Raw genomic sequence first — 19721 nt, 5'->3', positions numbered from 1 at the left:
TGGTTATGTATAAGTTTGCATCAACACCAGCTATTAAATTCCCCAATTGTGCAGCTAGCTGCAAGCCTTGTTATTTATTATTCCAACTAGTGTGGCAAATTGTTTTCTATCTTTTATCTAGGAAGCTGCCTTATACTGAGTCAGACCATTAGTCTATCTAGGTCAATACTACCTACACTGACCGGCAGCAACTCCAGAATTTCAGTGTACGTTCTGTACCAACCCTACCTGGAGAAGCTGCGGATTGAAGCTGGCATATTCTGCATGCAAAGCAGATGCTGTACTGCTGAGTCACGGCTCTTAAGGCTGAAAAATGACGAGTGGACTATTTGAGTTTTTTATTTATTCATTAAAAAGTTACAATATTTAGTTGCAACATTTTTTTTCAAAATCCCACTGAAATTAAAAAAAGACGAAAAGTGAGTGAAAGCACAACAAAATCAAAAAGCCACTAACAAACCCACTATATTCTCTAAAATAGAAACAAAAAAGAGAATCAAATAATGCAGCGTAAGAAAAGCCCTGCTAGATCAGGCCAAAGGTCCACCTAGTCCAGCATCCAGTTTTCACAGTGGCCAAGCAGAAGCAGAAGCGGCACCTGAGCTCAACAGCCCTCTCCCCGCCTGTGATTCCCATCCGAAACTGCAGGTTGCATAGCCCCATCATGGCTAGTAGCCATGGCAGAACCCCTGTCCCAAAGCATCATGTGCTACAGCAGTCATTAAATGCCTGGTCTTGCATATGGTTAAGTACTCCCCACTCCCTCAAAACAGTAAGAATTCCAGGGCCAGTCCTGCATGGTTTAGCTTCCTTTAAGCAAAGTAGAATTGGAGGCTCACAGGGTCACCCTGGCATCTGCTTCTTTACAAATATAAAAGATCATAGTGGAAGCAAGGCGACTTCAGAAAGCAGGTAGCACAGCCACTAGTCCTGCATCAGGTTCCCAAGGAGAGGATCCTCCAGCCAAAGAGGCTTCCCAATTTGGGCAACTTCAGCTAAATACTTTCAGCTTCTGCTGGTTTTGCAAATTCATCGCTGCAAAAATTCCTACTAATTTGTCTCTCTGTCCTTCCCCCGCAAATTCTGAAGGGTGTTGCGTTCCAAAATACTAGTGCCATCAAGGCACTTCCTGCCCTTTTTGTTAAGGTGAGTCTCATCACCAGCAGGTTATAGCGCAAACCTAACCATGTCTGCTCAGAAGTAAGTCCTACTGAATTCAATGGGGCTTACTCCCAAAGAAAGCAGGGAATAGGGCTGGATAATTATAGTTACAATAAGCCCATTCACAACAGTGATCGAGACGAGCTAAAAGCATGCTGTGCCATCCTAACACACCTTGTCATCTAATTATTACATGCCTCATGTATCATGATTAATCAACATCAGGCACTCGGCTCCAGAGACAGAAAGTACCTGCAGAAGACAGGTAGGTAGGCAGGCAAGTTAGGCAGGCAAGTTGGCAATCTCTTCTGGCACAGAGGGATACTCGGTTGACCTTTCTCAGCAATCGGCTTCCAAAGCAGGACAACAGCCGATCCGACAGCTTTATAGCAGGCAGCAGTCTGGTGCTGTCTCTCCATAATCACCTGAGCTGCAAAATTTATTTATTTATTATCACATTTCCGTCCCACCCTTCCTCTAAGGAGCTCGAGGTGGCGTACGTGGTCCTCCCTTTCCCCGATTTTATCCTTGCAACAACCCTGTGAGGTAGGTTTAGGCTGAGAGATGGTGACTGGCCAAAAGTCACCCAATGGGCTTCATGGCTGAGTGAGGATTTGACCCCTGGCCTCCCAGGCTCTAGTCGTAGTCACTAGAGTAGCCACTGTGGCAACTTCTTTGCAACAGCAAAAGACAGAGGATGCTACCTGCTTCTCCAGAACTGGTGTTTACATATCCTGGGCCAGGGTCTTTCTTAAAATTACACATTCATCCCTCTCTCTATGGCCCCTGTTGTCTCTTTCAGATTGTTAGCTCCTTGAAAGGCAGGGACAGGTCTCTGGTTGTTTATATAACTCTATAAGGCAGGGACAGAGAATTTGTGGCCCTCAGATGTTGATGGACTACAGCTCCCATCATCCTTGACTGTTGGCCATGCTGGCTGCTGGGGCTGCTGGGAGCTGGAGTCCAACAGCATCTGGAGAACCACAGATGTTCTCCATCCCTGATGAAAGGCACCAGGTCCATGGAGTGCTGTATAATGAACAAGCCTGGGGTTAATACACAGACACCTTCCTGTTGGGATCCAGCTAGGTACATATTCATGGGTACCAATGGAGCAATAGCACATAATAAACATGTTGATTTTCTGAGGTTTGTGCGCCTTTTAACTGAGGTTTCAGCATGAGGATGGAGGCCAGTGGCCACTATTATTGCTCTTTGCCACTTTAACAAAACAAACGGCTGGACGAGGAGTTCCAGTGGTTAGATTAAACAATGCTGTCTAAAGAGTCTCCTTCATCAAATACATCCCATAAAAAATCTTGCCACGGATAAATCCATCTTTCTATATAGTGCCACAGGGCTCTGATAGTCATTCTGTTAACAGGAAATTAATATAGCTCCTTTTCCTGGATTTATATTGTTTATTGTAAAGTGAGCACACTTCTCTGATGTGAAGTAAGGGTGGCATTTTGACTGAACTTCTTTCCATGCACTTTTATGGATTCTCCCCTACATGAATTCTTTGGTGGGAAGCAAGCTGCTCACACCGACTGAACAGCTTCCCACATGCCAGGCATTTATACGGCTTCTCTCCCGTGTGGATCCTCCTATGTCTAAGAAGGTGTGATGTATTACGAAAGCTTTTCCCACAATCTGAGCATTTGTATGGTCTCTCCCCTGTGTGAGTTCTTTGATGTGAAGTAAGGTTTATTCTCCGACCAAATTTCTTTCCACACTCTGAGCATTTATATGGTTTCTCCCCTGTGTGGACTCTTTGATGCAAAGTTAGATCCGACTTGGCTGTGAAGTTCATTCCACAATCAAAGCAATTATATGGCTTCTCTCCTGTGTGGGTTCTCTGATGTCTCATAAGGCTTGATTTAACACAAAAGCTCATGCTACAGTCTGAGCATTTGTATGGCTTCTCCCCTGTGTGGGTTTTTTGATGGTATGCGAGGCTTGTGCTCGAACTGAAGCTTTTCCCACACTCCAGGCATATATATGGTTTCTCCCCTGTGTGAATTCTTTGATGTCTTATAAGGTGTGTACTCCAATTGAAACTCTTCCAACACTCTGTGCATTTATAAGGTTTCTCCCCTCTATGTATTATCTGATGTCTAATAAGATTTGTGCTCCAGTTGAAGCTCTTGCCACACTCCAAACATGTATATGGCTTCTCCCCCGTGTGAGTTCGCTGATGTCCCTTAAGGTTTAATTCACTACTGAAGGTGCTTGCACATACAGAGCACTTGTACTCTCGCTTTCCATTGTTCCTTTCATTTTGAATTGGAATTATATGGGAGTCCCCGTCATGATCATCGCTGGATTCATCCCCCCAATTCTCTGTTTGGCTTCCCTCCTGTCTGACTGAATAATTGTGAGTTCCAGCTTTCTCATGCATCTCTGGACACTTGTCACTTTCCACCAACACCTCTCGAGGGTCCCCCTCAACATCACCCTCCTGCCCATCATCACCTGGAATAAAGAGGGAAAGGAAAGGGGAATGGTGACTGACCGAGGAACCGAAATTCACTGTTATAGGGAAGAACAGAAAATGATCTAGCCCAGAGGCAGATGCTGACATGCGTTCACTGCTTTTAGGGTTTGTTAAAAAAAAGTTTTATCACTGTTCTGTCTGCCACCCTGGTGAGATATAAATCAAATCAAACAAATAAAACAAACTTGATAGATATCAACTGGAGCTGCTTTAACTGCCCAGGGAGGAATGCTAACTAGTGGCTCTTTCTCCACCCAGAAGAACAAGAGCACTGAAGATGGATCAGACCAGTGGCCCATTCTAGTCCAGCATCCTGTTCTCACAGTGGCTAACCAGATGCCCCAAAGGGAAGCTCACAAGCAGGACCTGAGCGCAACCAGGGCTGTGGAGTCGGAGTCGTGGAGTTGGGAGCAATTTTGGGTGGAGTCAGAGTCGGAAGCAATTTTGGGTGGAGTCAGAGTCGGAGAGTAGAAAAACAGAGGAGCCGGTCAGAGTCGAAGGTTTGGCGTACCGACTCCACAGCCCTGAGCACAACAGCATATCTCCCCTCCTGCGGTTTCCAGCAACTGGCATTTGGAAACATGCTGCCTCCAACAGTGGAGGCAGAGCATAGCCACCCTAGTCAGTAGCCACTGAAAGCCTTATTCTCCATGAATTTGTCTAATCCTCTTTTAAAGCCACCCAAGCTGGTGGGCCTCACTGCCTCTTGTGGGAAGGCAGACCTGCAAACACAAGATGTAAGCACAAACCAGAGTGGACCCCAGAAAGGTTCAGTCCCTGGCATCTCCAGATAGAGCTGGGAATATCCCCAGCCGAGCCCCTAGCGAGCTGCTGCCAGTCATGAATTCAGGAACACCCAATCCTTACCCATTGAATGCGTGTCCTCTTTCTTTTCTTGACAAAACTCCCTATCGAGCTGCCTCTGGACTTTTTGGAACGATGCCCCTTCTTTGCTGGTGAAAGTCTCGGCCGCCTCCAGGAACTGTCCCAGCCCCTGAAATATCAGCAGATACACATATAACAAGAGCCTGGAACAAAAGAACAGTGGAAGCTGCCTTATGCCAAGTCAGAGAAGCTGGTCCTTCTACCTCAGTATTGTCGACACTGACTGGCAGCAGCTCTCCAGGGTTTCAGGCAGGAAGTCTTTCCAAGCCCTATCTGGAGATGCCGGGGATTGAATCCAGGACAGACTGCATGAAAAGCAGGTACTCTTCCATTCAGCGACATAGACCCTCGGTCCATCTAGCTCAGTAGTGTCTGCACTGACTGGCAGCAACTCTCCAGGATTTCTGGCAGGGACTCTTTCCCAGCCTTACCGTGAGATGCTGGGGACTGAACCTGGGACTTTCTGCGTACAAGACAGATGCTCTACCAAAGAGCTGTTGCCTTTTGACTCAGGCAGCAAAATGTCTTGGGCTGGTCCTGATAGTCACAGGCTCTGGAGAGCAGCTGCCGGCAAAGATACAATACTAGGCACAGGGACAAGCCGTCTGACCTAGTATAAGGCTGTTTCCTGTACTCCTCTTCCTCCAAGGATCTCAAGGCAGGGCACATCCTATTTCTTTCTTTAACAAAATGTACATGCCTGAATGTGAATTTAAACACATTTTAAACAATTAAAACAAGCTACTGAAAAGATGAAAACAGTTCAACATCCATCCTCAAAACAACCTTGTAAGGTAGGCCAGGAGGAGAGACAAGCCATCCAGCGAACTACATGGCTGAGTGGGGGGTTTGAACACAGGTCTCCCCACTTCCAGTCGCAACACTCTTACCGCAACAGCACACTCACTGGCTCTCCCAGGAGTCAAGATGGTCAGCTGAATGGCTCATTTAGCAACTCCTGCTCAAGAATATGGGGATGCGTCATTGGACAAGTTCATTCGGCATGCCACTTGGCAAGCGTGTAAGACATCACCTGAACGCTGACTTGTGTGGTTTGGTGATACCATGCAGTAAATGGCTGGTAGTTGCTCCCTCTTCTCCAAGGGAAGCCCCTCTGAAGAAAGTGACCTGATTTATGACATGTTATGTTCTCCATAGTCTCTGATTCCAACCCCGTCTGTCTACAAACACTTCCACAAGGAAGTGTAACACTCTAGGCCAGGGAGGCGGGGGCAGGGGTCCTGCCATTTGGCCCGTGAGGCCATTTTCCTGACACCATGCCTGCCTCCCCACACCTGGGGCAGATCCACACCACGCATTTCAAGCACATCCGATGCACATTTCAAGCACGTGGCTTCCCCCAAGGAATCATGGGCACTGTCATTTGCTAAAGGTGCTCAGAAGATGTGACTCTACAAGGGGGAAATTGACAATTTCCAGGATACTTTGGAGGAAGTCGCGTGCCTGAAATGTGTGTTGAATAAATATATGGTGTGGATCTGCCACGTGTGAAGTCAGAAGTGGGGCAGGCAGACGCGGCTGCACAAAGCAGGACTGAACTCACTGCACGCATCAGCTGATGTGTGGGGAGTTCAATCCTGCTTGAGCTTGGGTGCACCAGCCAGTTATGCCTGAACCCTGCACAAAGTAGGACTGAGCCTCCTGCACATCAGCTGATGCACGCAGGGAGTTCAGTCCTGCTTTCTGCAGTATCTCCCCCACACACACAACCTGCCCACAGGACCACAGCAGATTTGGGAGGTGCACTGGGGGAGGGGAGAGGGGAAGTTCCGTTACATGAGTGGAAGTCACTGCATGAGCAGAACAACTTCAATTGATACAACTCCAAGACAAATTGTGTTTGCCTGGAAGAAATCCTCTGACTCCCTCCCATGACGTATATCAGGCAGGCATCTATTGTCTTTGCATCTCCCAACAGGCTTTTCTCTTTCAACAAGCCTGGTATTCCATATTTGCAATTTATTTCTAGGTGCTTTTATTGTATTCATGAAGTTGAGTCCAACCCCCTAATCAATGCAGGAACCCAACCTAAGCATCCCCGACAGAGGGCTGTCCAGCTGCCTCTTGAATGCCTCCAGCGCTGGAGAGCCCACCACCTTCCTAGGTCATTGGTTCCATTGTCGCATGGCATTAACAGTTAAGAAGTTTTTCCTGATGTTCAGTCAATGGCTTCCTTGATTCTTGAAAGGTATCCTTGAAATCCTTGAAAATTATCAGCTGCTTCTTAAAGTATGGATATTGAGGGTTCGTGTCAACAAAAGGTTAGTGTTCTGGAACTTTGGCCTTAAACTTTGTTGATAACACTTGCAACTGGTCGCAGCAACCAAAGGAATCTCGTCCTGATTAATCTTCACAGTGTATGTCAGGGGTGGTGGGGAACTTTTTTTAGCCTGCAAGCCACATTCTCTCATGGGTGGGGCCAGAGGCAGAAAGTGGGTGGAGCAATGTATGTAAATGTTACCTTTGCACAGGTAACATTTACATACACACAAAAGTTTTCTACACATACACACACATGTCTCTCCACCCTCCTTCCAGGAGATATTTTTATATATTAAGCTGTATAGAAATAGTTTAAATAAATAAATAAATAAATAATAAATAGAGAGGCCTGGGGGCACCATTTGGCCTTGAGGTCTGATGGTTCTTCCCACTCTTGCAATATATTACCAGCATAACTTTGGTTATAATTAATTTTTTTATAGGGTTTACATCCTACAAGTAACAGCAACTCACAGCTTAGAAACTTCAGTAAATAACAGGCATATAAATAGCTAAAATATTTTATTTTATTTTATTTGCAATTACACTTTTGTCACTTACTGGATGCTAAGAAGTTAAACGGTTTAACTTAGGTTCCCAAACGTTCCCTCCCCCTGCAAAAAACTGAGCAGGGTCTTGGCGGATCACTTCATGACTTGTCTGCCTGTTGTCGCAATTGTAATGCCCTGTGCTAGATGCTGTGTGGTTTTTAATTGCATTTTTATTGCTCCTTTCAGTATATAGAAATAAACTGTACAGAATTCAAATCGTACTACAATCTAAGATATCAAATAGAAATACTATTAAAAATCAATAGGGATATTTAATGCAGACATACCCCTGAATGAAGCTCATGGACCACAGTTTGGGAACCCCTGGTTTAGGAGAACCAAAGAAGCAAAATGTAATAAAGATGTCACTGGACCTAAAGCCTTTCTGTAAAAAAGCAAAAACCAAAATACCCAGCCCTCAAGGCTCATACCACGCTTCGCTGTTCCTTTCTTTCTTACACCAAGGACTGATTATACACAATCCGGGTACTGTATTTGATTTGCAATGAATGACTGGGTGATCTCCAGCTAACTCAGAAGTGGGCCACCCTGCCCACCTGTCCATCACCTGACATCTGGTGACCCACTTGACATCTGGTGACCTTTTCCCCCCTGCCAACCATGCGTGTCAGGGCTTGCACAGCACCATGCATGTCCCTTCGACCCAGCCGCATCTTCACCTGCCCCACACCTGAGGTCATATATTGACATGAGGGAGGGCCTTCCCCTGTATTCTTTCGGCACCTGCTTAAAACATTACTGTTTTGTCAAGCCTATCCAGACACATCGACGCTGAAGTGATTTCATCTCGTTTTAGCTTACCATTGTTTTTAATCGTCTTTCAGATGTTTTTAATTTCTTGTTTACAACTGTTTTTACTAATAATTTCAATGGTTCTTGCAAACCACTTGCAGGTTTCTTACGATCTAGCGGTCTATGCATTTCGTTGAGACCTATCCCAGTCTGCGTCTGTGTTAAAATTGCTTAATATATTTTTTAATAATGTTTTTAACCCTTTTTTAAAGTTGTTTTTTAAAAAAATGTTTTTAACACTGTTTTGTTTTAATGTATTTTAAGATCTGTTTTTATGATGTTTTAAAGTGTTTTTAGCGCTTTGTTTGCTGCCCTGGGCTCCTGCTGGGAGGAAGGCCGGGATACAAATTAAATAATTAATAAATAAATAAATAGTTAAATGTAAGTTGGCAAGCAGGCATGGCTCGGCCAAAACGGCTTCATACGAAAAGGAAAAAGCCTTGTAGGGCTAATCAGTCCCATGATCCAGAGGGTTCCACCCTCGTACTTTAGAATAATTCTTGCATGCACCCTCAGCCCTATAATAGAACTACCAGGATAAAACCCTCTCACCTGTTCTTCTTCCTGCTTCTTGTCCTCTGCCTCACTCTGGAGAAAATCTTCTGCCAGGGCCACTGCCTCAGCACTGGTCTCCGGCCCACAATCTCTGACCCAGTTCTCCATCTCCGTGGGCAGGACAGCCAGGAACTGCTCCAGGATCACCAAGTCCAGCATTTGACTTTTGGTGTGCTGCTCTGGCTTCAGCCACCGACAGCAGAGGTCGTGGAGTTGGCTGCAAACCTTTCGGGGTCCCTCGGCCTCCTGGTAGCGGAACTGCCTGAACCTCCAGCGCTGGACATCAAGACTGATGGCTTTTTCATCCAGGATCTTCTGCACGTTCCTCTCCCAGAATTCCCCACCGCTTCCAGCCTGAACGACATGGCAGCTTTGTCCTTGTTCAGGGCCGTCTTGTTCTGCCATCCGCAATCTAGCACAGCACTCAGCAAAACCTGAAAGATCTCCTTGCTCTGCTGCCAATTCCTTCCTTGAAATGTTTGGATCTGCAGAGTGTAGGGACCAAGTCCTGAAAAGATTAACAGGGACCTTCCAAGTGAAAATATTCCAGTCACCAAATGGGAAGTTGCTTCCAAGCAAAATAAGTGACCAGATTTCCCCCCCTGTACAAACAAACAGGCAAAAAAGCAAAATTCAGAGAGATGCTAGTAACTGGAGATGGGGGGTGGCAGTTTCTCCACCTACAAGGCACAGATCGAAATCTTTTACCTAATTCACAACCATGCAGTGTGTCCAAGCACAGCAACTCTCTCAGTGCCCCACAAAGGTGAGCTCTGCAAGTCAAGAAGCAAACGCTCTTTCACACAAGCACGTGTCATGGTGTAGAGGCAGCTTGTACCTGTGTACTGTGTAAACAAGCCTTTTTTGTGTGTGTACACCGACAGGCCCACAGATTGTACACTCATTGAATAGGACATGTAAACATCCCTACAGAAACAGCCCAATGTGGGTTTTGTGGCCCAAGATGGGTGCCACAGCACCCCCAACCCTTCCTTCTCCCTGACCACAGCCACACCATACTTTGGGAAGAGGGACTGACTGACTCACTCGGGGAACTGTAGCTCTGTGAGGGAGACTTCTAACAACTCGACAGCCAGCGTGGTTTAGTGGTTAGAGTGTTGGACTAGGACCTGAGAGAACAGGGTTCAAATACCTGCTCAGCCATTAAGCTCACTGGATGACTTTGGGCCAGCCACAATCTCAGCCTAACCTACCTCACAGAGTTGTGAGGATAAAACGAAGAGGAAAGGCAACCACGTATACCACCTTGAGCTCCTTGAGGAAAGGTGGGATAGAAATGTGATGATAAATAAAATAAATAAACTCTCAGAACCCTTCAAAACTACCCTTCCCAGGATTGTTTGGGGGAAACCAGGAATAATAGTGGAACAACAGTGGAATAAGTGTATAGGGAACGGGCTGCAGCACTGTGGCAGAACACCTACTTAGCATACAGAAGGTCCTAGGGGTCAATCCTTGGCATCTCCAGGTAGAGCTGGGAGAGTTTCCCTCTCTGAAAACCCGGAGAGCCTCTGCTAGTCAATGTAGACAAAGTGGACCAATGGTCTTATCCTATTTTGGTTCCACAGTCTAGTGGTTATCCCGTCTGCTTTACACACTGAAGGTTCTGGGTTTGAGCCCCAGTGGAACCACTAAAAGCTGTTGGGGAGGGGCTATAGATCAGGGGCAAAGCATCTGCTTTGCGTGCGGAAGTCCCAGGTTCATTCCCCAATGGCATCCCCGGGTAGGGCTGGGAAAGACACTCCCTGCCTGAAACCCTGGACAGCTGCTGCCAGTCAGGTAGACACTACTGAGCTAGATGGACCAAGGGTCAGAGTCAGTATAAACCGGCTTCCTGCGTTCCTATGGGGTGAATGTGGCACCTATCAGGGGCCCTCCCTGCCTTTTGTTATTTCCACTGACTCGCTGGGCATCATCTCTGAGCTAGTTCCGACCTCCCCGTTTCTTCCTTCCTTCCTTCCTTGCACCGCCCCCCCAAGCGCTTTGCACTCACTCTGGAAGCCGCCGCCGCCGCCCGTGTTGCAAAATGAAAGGGCGCCTTCCCATCGGAGGAGGAGGGGATGAGGGGGCGCTGCCGGAAGTTACCGTCCCACTCGGGGGCCCGTCCCCCTTTTCTTTTTGGAAGCCCGGCTAGGAACTGAGACTCTCTCACTTTAACCCTTAGGAACTGAGACTCTCTCAGGAACTGAGACTCTCTCACTTTAACCCTTAGGTTGCAAAAGCGAAGAAGACGTGCCTCTCCAAACTTCGCCCTGCACTGCAAGTTCGTTTTTTTGAAAAAGACAAGTCAAAACTCCAGATTCACTGAAACAGGGACTCATCGTGGTCAAGTGGGGCGGAATCTTCCCCATATTTCGCTCCGGATCCTCCCTCCCTCCCTCTCTGTGCTTTTAGCACAAATTACGTAGCCCTCCAGATGTTGCTGGGCTCCTACCATCGCCAGCTGCCAGCATGTCCCAGGGTCAGGGATGGAGGGAGGGATGGAGGAGGTTTCCCCACTCCTGCTCTACTGGTTTCATGAGAAGAAATCCAAGAGGTGCCGCTCTTCCCTGGCATGCACTCTGCCAATTGGATTTCTGTCTGCTACACAGTTGTTAAAAGCACAGAAGAAGGTGACACACACACCCCACTTATATACTTCCGTACTGGGATAGGTCCTCCAGCTTTAGGAACTTCGTGAGAGGAAGAATGTCAACAGGTGCACCAGCTCTCCTCCAGCATAGAAACAGACTGAGGCTTTATCAGTTGAATTTCTGCCTGCCTAAAAATACAGAGGAAAAGACAGGTGGCCCTGTCTATCCATTTCTCCTGGGCCTGAGCTTAGCATCGGTTGTGATGTGTACCCAGGGCCTTCTAAGGCAGGGCGGATCCTACTCTTCTGGCCTTGAGAAAGGGCAAAAGGGAGTAATTTCAGTCTTCCCACACCCAAGAGAACAACATTTTTCCATGAGTGTTTGGTGGAGTTTATTTTATTTATTTATTGGATTTCTAAGTCGCCCATCTGGCTGGCTAACCAGTCACTCTGGGCGACGTACAAAATAAGCAAAATAGCACAACATGACACATCAATACAATAACATTAAAATCTAAAATATAGATAATAAAACAATTTAACCCTGTAGGATTGGAGAACAAAGAGTTTACTATTTTGATAGCCCTTGAATTTAATCCTCTGTATACCTTCTATTGTTGCCACTATCATAATGCCTGGGGTGGGGGGGGGGAGAAGTGCTAGGCATTTTGGCCTCTTCCAGGAGAGGCAGGGCTCAGATAACTTACCCGAGATTTACCTGAGAATTTGATAATGAGTTTTGGAGCTATTGGTCCTGGATGTACTATTGTGTATTAATAACAATACTACCACTAATATATTCTACCTCTCCTCCACAGTGGTGGACTCCTTCCTGTTTTATCCTGACCATAACCCTCAGAAATATGTGAGTCTGAAGGTTGGTGACTGGCTTGCTGGACCTTAAAGTTATGCTAATAAATTTCCGTGAGCTTCCTGAGTGTGTACTTTAGGAACACTAGGTGTCTATTTAAATTCACACTAGCTAGATAACCCCACTATAAACTATCTCAGCTGGTCTATAAGGCAGAGAACTGTGTGCCACTTTGTCCAATGACAATGCAAATAAATCTTTATTTTTTATTTTTATTATTACTCCTCCTCCTTTATGGCATTTTGAAATTGGCTTCAACATGACAGAATGACCCATGTTGTTGAAAAATCATTTTGAAACTAGTTGCAGAACAAAGGGGAGGGAAAGTAATTAACATTAAGTAACAAGAGAAAACAACAAGATTGTTAACAAGAGATTGTTAACAAACTGCTGAGATTAACAAACTGTAAGACTAAAACTACCAGTTATCATAGTGAGACAATCCACAAGCTTTACTGATCTAGATCTGTTCAAGGAGAACATTTGCCTGGTTTGTGATAAGGCCGTTCATTTGGGACACTGATGATGACCAAGACAGTAGGAATTGTATTTCAAAAAGGCTTTATTAACACAACCTACAGAACTGTACAGAACACTGTGAACGATGGTCAGATACAGGCAAGATCTAACACTTACAGCATTAGTTGAATCAGAACAGGCAAACGAGGATTTGCTTTTATTTTTGAAAAGAGTACCTCAGTGTGCCAAGCTAAAAGGGAAGATTTTGGACACTTCCACCACATATCAGCATGACAGAGAAGTATACAGCACCCTACAGACAGACTCCGAGGTTCACAAGCAACGCCTTTCTCTTTGGGATCTATATGCAGGACCTCCCAAAGATTAGCTAAACATTTCTGAACATTAAGTTTGGCCTCATAATTAACTTCTAATTAATAATTTCACCTTTGAGTGCATCACATCATTATCCCCCCAATTCTAAAACTTCCAAAAATACCCATGGCAGAGAGGCAAACTGTGAGGCACCAACAGGTTTAAACTGGGAGAGGCATGGGTTGAACCAGGAGTGGCCAATATGATGGTGCCATGGATGTCATCGTGGAAACTCAAATATTCAGAGCTTTCTTTGTCTGTGGCAGCAATGGTACATGTTCATCTAATCCAGCCTTTCCCAACCAGTGTGCCTCCAGATGTTGTTGGACCACAACTCCCATCAGCCTCAGCCAGCATTGCCAATGGTCAGGAAGATGGGAGTTGTGGTCCAACAACATCTGGAGGCACACTGGTTGGGAAAGGCTGATCTAATCCCTTGTGCCAACCTACCAACTTCACTCAGCAATACTGTATGCGAGAAGGATCTTGGAATTGTTGTTGATCAGAAGCTGAATATGAGCCAACAGTGTGAGATGGCTGCAAAAAAGGCAAATGCTATTTTCGGCTGCATTAACAGAAGTATAGTTTCCAAACTGCGTGAAGTACTAGTTCCCCTTTATTCAGCACTGGATAGGCCTCATCCTGTGTACTGTGCCCAGTTCTGGGCACCACACTTTAAGAAGGATGCAGACAAACTGGAACAGGTTCAGAGGAAGGCAATGAGGATGATCAGGAGACTGGAAACAAAGCCCTATAAGGAGAGACTGGAAGAACTGGGCATGTTTAAGCCTTGGGAAGAGAAGACTGAGGGGAGATGGGAAAACACTCTTCAAGTACTTAAAAGATTGTCACCCAGAGGAGGGCCAGGATCTCTTCTTGATTGTCCCAGAGTACAGGACACAGAATAATGGGCTCAAGTTGCAGGAAGCCAGATTTCGACTGAACATCATGAAAAACTTCCTGTTAGAGCAGTACAACAACGAAACCAACTCCCTAGGGAGGTGGTGGACTCTCCAACACTGGGGGCATTCAAGAGGCAGCTGGATAGCCACCTGTCGCATACGGTTTAAGTTGAATTCCTGACTTGAGCAGGGAGTTGGGCTCAATGGCCTTATAGGCCCCTGCAAATTCTACTATTCTAGATTCTATGGTCCATCTAACGTGGCATTGTCTAAACTGACGGGCAACACCTCTCCAGGATTTCAGAGAAGGGTCTTTCCCAGGCCTACTTGAAGATGCTGGTGACTGAATCTGGGATCTTCTGCATGCAAAGCAGATGCTCTGCCACTGAGATATGACCTTCCCTTATCACAGGAAGCTGTCTCATACCAAGTGTGAGCCATTGGTCCATCTGATTCAGTATTGTCTACACTGACTGGCAGAAGCTCCCCAAATTTGCAGGCAGGGTACTCTCCCACTTCTAGCTTGAGATGCAGAGGACTGAACTGGGGACCTTCCGCATGCAAAGCAGATGCTCTACCCACTGAGCTACAGTCCCTTCTGTAGCACAGACCTATGTAGTCACTGGGAGGCATCCTGATAAATATCAAAGCCACACCACCTACAGACAAGAGGGAGGTATCAGTAGGCTCAGGAGAAGCCCAACATTTGAAAAAAAAAAGATTAGTTAGAACACAAGGGGGAAATCCCCTCTGCCCCCCAAAAAACAGCCCAATTAAGACTGATCATGCTTGCTGAACAGGCAATTCTGACTAGTGGTTGGAGCGGGGTAAAGGAAAATCAGGTAGGAAAGGGAATGGAATGGAGTGTCCTGACCAGGAAGATTCTGCACTGCAAGATTTTGTTGAAGGTCCCACTTCCATGTCCTATGCTGACATGAGGAAAGCCTGATCTCAGGACTACTCAGAAATCTTGTAAAATATTTTTCTCTCTCATTCCCTCTATAGGTAATATAGCTACCATGCTGATGAAGTTTCTGCCACCGTCTGAGCATTTATATGCTACCCCACCCCAGTGTGAATTCTGTGCTGGACAGTATAGTTTGATTGGGCAGAAAAGCTCTAGTCTATTTATATGCTTTCACTTGGAAGCATATCCTCCTGACATGACAATCTGTGCTCCACTGGGAGTTGTTTCCACAATCCAGGCATTTCTAGGATTCACAGGATTCTCCTGTGTGTGGATTTTTTTATGTTCTTTAAAGTGCGTGCTCCACCGGAAGCTCTTTCCACATGCTGAGCATGTGTACGGTTTCTCCCCTGTGTGAATTCTTTGATGAGTCTTGAGGTATGAAATTCCTATGAAGCTTTTCCCACAGTCTGAGCAGGTAAAAGGTTTCTCCCCTGCATGCACTTTTAGGTGGATAGCATGGCTTCTTCTGTGACTGAAACTCTTCCCACATAATGAACACGTATACGGTTTCTCCCCTGTGTGAATTCTCTGATGTATGGTAAGGCTGGTGTTCCGACTGAAGCTCTTTCCACACTCTAAGCACTTAAACGGTCTCTCTTCTGTGTGTGTTACTTTATGGGAACTCAGGCTTCTGCTGTGGGTGAAGCTTTTTCCACACAATGAACATGTGTACGGCTTCTCCCCTGTGTGGATTCTTTGATGTGATCTAAGGTCTGTGCTCCGACTGAAACTCTTCCCACACTCAGAGCATCCAAATGGTTTCACCTGTGTGTGGCTTCTGTAGGGCAAAGCAAGGCTTTTGCTGGAGCCAAGACACTTTCCACACTCTGAAGAGTCACATACTTTTTCCCTACTGTGTATACTTTGATGGGATGTCAGATTTTTCCTGTGCTTGAAATTTTTTCCACACTGTAAGCATGTATACGGTTTCTCCTCTGTGTGAGTTCTTTGATGTGATGTAAGGTGCTCCCGCCGACTGAAGCTCTTTCCACAGACTGAGCATTTATATGGTTTCTCCCCTGTGTGAGTTCGTTTATGTTCATTAAGGTGGGATTTACTAATGCTTTTCCCACACACATCACACTTAATCTTTTTCTTACCCTCGTTTCTCCCTTCTTGGATTTCAGTCTCATCAAAGCCGGCCTCCAAAGAAGCAGCAGATGTTTCCCCCTCGCTTATTTTCTCTCGAGTGGTTGTTTCAGGGAAATCAGTACCTTCAGATGCAAAAGTTTTGTTCCTCTCTCTCTGTTTTGCTTCAGTTGTCCTTCTCTGCTCTTCCCATTCTGCACACCTGACTCTTTCAAAGGATGCTTCATGCAACTCTTCCTTGTTCCTGCTCGCCCAGGCATCATCTGCTGCAACAGAGGAAGACAACTGGTAAGATCCTTGTGGGGAAAATGGAGCTTCAAGACAGGGACCAAACCCAGTTACCTGCTGTTGTGAACTGGAAGGCAGATCCCACCACATGTTAAATAAACTTTGCTGACTGGCATGAAATGAGTGCCAAATACCACCCTTCATCCATGGAGAGACACTTGCAGTTCAGCATCCACCTAAACCAGAGGCTGCCATCCTTGGATGTGTTCAGATATGGGGTTTATTGTCATGGAGCGCTTCTGTCCCGATTTCTAACATTTCTTACCCATGTGGAATTCCACAATTATGGAATTGTGGCTTTTTCTTTTTTTTAAAATAATTTTTATTCAAATTTTTCAAAAGACAAACAAAACAAAGTCAAAAAACATAACAATACAACAAAAAAATAAAAATAAAATAGTTGACTTCCGATTTGTCGCAGATCAGCTATAAGTATATAATATACATCAAACCTGTCCCTTAATATATACATACAGGATCACTTTTCTCCATAGGCTATCTTAGTTAATCGTCAAATCCCAATATCATCATTTTATTTTGATCTTTCAACAAAAAGTCTAAGAGAGGCTTCCATTCCTTAAGAAATGTGTCTGTCGATTTTTCTCTAAGTAGACATGTCAATTTATCCATCTCTACTAAGTCCATTAATTTCAATAGCCATTCTTCCATTGTTGGTGTTGATTCCATTTTCCACTTTTGTGCATATAATAATCTTGCTGCCGTAATCATATATAATATTATTCTTCCATATTTCTTTTCTATTTGTTTATCCATAAAACCCAGTAAAAAAAATTCTGGTTTTGACTGAATATTTATCTTTAGAATTTTTTGCATCATCCTACCTATCTGTGCCCAAAATGATTTTGCCTTTTTACACAGCCACCACATATGATAAAATGATCCTTCTTGTTGTTTACATTTCCAACAAACATTAGAAACATTACTATACATTTTTGACAACTTTTCTGGAGTCATGTACCAACGGTACATCATTTTATAGAAATTTTCTTTAAGATTATAGCAAAATGTAAATCTCAAGCCTTTTTTCCACATATTTTCCCATTGATCCATTTGTATGTTATAACCAAAATTTTTTGCCCACTTTACCATACACTCTTTTACTTGTTCTTCTTCCATATCCATTTTCAGTAAGAGTTTATACATTTTTGCAATTATATTTTCATTTGTACACAAACCTATTTCAAAATCAGATTTACTTATTTCAAACCCATATTTTCTTGTCCATTTTATATCTTTCTAACAATTGTAAATAGGCAAACCATTGAGAACTATATCCTTCCTTTATCAGTTGTTCTCTCTCTTTCATTATATATTCTCCATGTACATTTTCTAATAGTTCTTGATAAGTTAACCATTTCTCTTTTCCAGCCATTTCTCTTCTGTAAAACGCTTCTTGACTTGAGACACATAATGGTATTTTCGAATAGAACCTTGGTTTATATCTATTCCATATTTTCAACAGAGGACGTCTTATAAAATGATTATTAAAGTCTACATTTACTTTTACTTTGTCATACCATAGATATCCATGCCATCCCCACTTCAGGTTATGGCCCTCCAAATCCAATAGTCTTTTATTCCTCAATAAAATCCATTCCTTTATCCAGACTAAACAGCAGGCAGCAAAATAAAGTCTCAGATTTGGTAATCCCAGTCCTCCTCTTTCTTTGGCGTCTTGTAGTAATTTAAATTTAACTCTTGGTTTTTTTCCTTGCCATACAAATTTAGAGATATCTTTTTGCCATTGTTTAAAAGGTAAATCAGAGGATATTACAGGTATTGTTTGAAACAAAAACATCATTCTCGGTAATACATTCATTTTTATCACAGATATTCTACCCATTAATGACAATTGTAGTTTATCCCATCTTAGCAGATCTTTCTTAATCTCTGTCCATAATTTTTCATAATTATTATGAAACAACTTTGAATTTTTATTTGTCATAATGATACCTAAATATTTCAACTGTTTCTCTATTGTAAAATCTATCTTGTCCATTAACTCTTTCTGTTCCCTTAAAGTTAAATTTTTCACCAACATCTTTGTTTTTTGATTGTTGATCTTAAATCCTGCTAACGGTCCAAATTCTTTTAATTTGTCCATCAATACATTAATTCCTTCCAAAGGGTTTTCTAATACAATTATCAAATCATCAGCAAATGCTCTCAGTTTATATTCTTCTTTTTTTATCTTTAATCCCGAAATCCTTTTATCTTGCCTTATATCTCTAAGCAGCACTTCTAAGACCAGAATAAATAGAAGGGGAGATAATGGACATCCCTGTCTTGTACCCTTTTGTATTTCACATGAATCCGTTAAATTTCCATTAACAATTATCTGAGCCTTCTGAGATGTATAAATCAATCTAATCCATTTTATAAAATTGTCTCCAAAATCCATTTGCTCCAAAACCTGAAACATAAATTTCCAATTCAAATTATCAAATGCTTTCTCAGCATCTAAGAAAATCAAAGCTGCTTGTTTATCTTTTCGTTGTTCTAAATATTCCAACACATTCAAGACATTCCTGACGTTGTCACGTAATTGTCTTTTAGGTAAAAACCCCGATTGATCTTCCTGGATAAATTGTTGCAATATTATTTTCATTCTTTCTGCCAAGATCATTGTAAAAATTTTATAGTCATTATTCAATAGAGATATCGGCCGATAATTTTTTGTTTTAGTTAAATCTTGCTCCTCTTTAGGTATTAATGTTATGTTAGCATTTTTCCAACTATCCGGTATCTTTCCCTCTTGCAAAATAGAATTCATTGTATACTGTAAAGGTAGCAAGAGTTCTTCCTCCAAACATTTATAGTACATTGCAGATAACCCATCTGGTCCTGGCGCCTTTCCTGATTTAATTTTGTTTATAGCTTCAGATATCTCTCTTGACGTGATAGGGCCATTAATAGCTTGTCTCTGAAAGTCTGTAATTTTAGGCAAATTCTGTTTAGATATATACTCTTCTATTTTTTCAGATGGGATTTCCTGACACTTGTACAATGATGAATAACACTGATGAAAAATCTTTTTGATTTTTACATTATCTGTCAGCATCTCATCTCCTTCTTGTATCTTTAAAATAATATTTTTTGACGTTCTTTTCTTAATTTATATGCTAACCATTTCCCCGGTTTATTTGCAAATTCAAAAGTCCTTTGTTTAGCAAAATTTAGTTTCCTTTCAATTTCTCTAACTGTCAGCATTGATACTTGATTCTGTAACATTTTAATTTGATTTACAATAGAAACGTTAGTTGGATTCTTTTTCAATTCTTCCTCTTTTTGTTTTATTTCTTCCAAAATTAATTGCATTTTCTGTTGTTTCTTTTTTTTTAATTCAGAGTTACATTTAATAAAATATCCCCTCATAAATGCCTTACTTGTATCCCAAACAATATTTTC

General features: G+C 43.4%; 1 protein-coding gene across 1 annotated transcript in view; it reads right to left on the bottom strand.

Annotated features, from left to right (window-relative positions):
* Positions 1–1499: 1499 nt before the first annotated feature.
* LOC133378934 (zinc finger protein 546-like) overlaps positions 1500–19721 on the bottom strand; it is a 32590-nt gene continuing 14368 nt past the window's right edge. Inside the window, exons 6-11 of the mRNA XM_061613547.1 lie at positions 15088–16270; positions 11405–11478; positions 10760–10837; positions 8743–9347; positions 4526–4652; positions 1500–3636 (exon numbers count right to left, since the gene is read on the bottom strand). Of these exons, the coding sequence (XP_061469531.1) occupies positions 2657–3636; positions 4526–4652; positions 8743–9347; positions 10760–10837; positions 11405–11478; positions 15088–16270 (3047 nt within the window). The 3' untranslated portion in view covers positions 1500–2656. The remainder of the gene's footprint in view (positions 3637–4525; positions 4653–8742; positions 9348–10759; positions 10838–11404; positions 11479–15087; positions 16271–19721) is intronic.

Source organism: Rhineura floridana, chromosome 3, assembly GCF_030035675.1.
Source record: "Rhineura floridana isolate rRhiFlo1 chromosome 3, rRhiFlo1.hap2, whole genome shotgun sequence".
NCBI lineage: Eukaryota > Metazoa > Chordata > Lepidosauria > Squamata > Rhineuridae > Rhineura > Rhineura floridana.
This window is presented reverse-complemented; position numbering and strand designations above follow the sequence as displayed.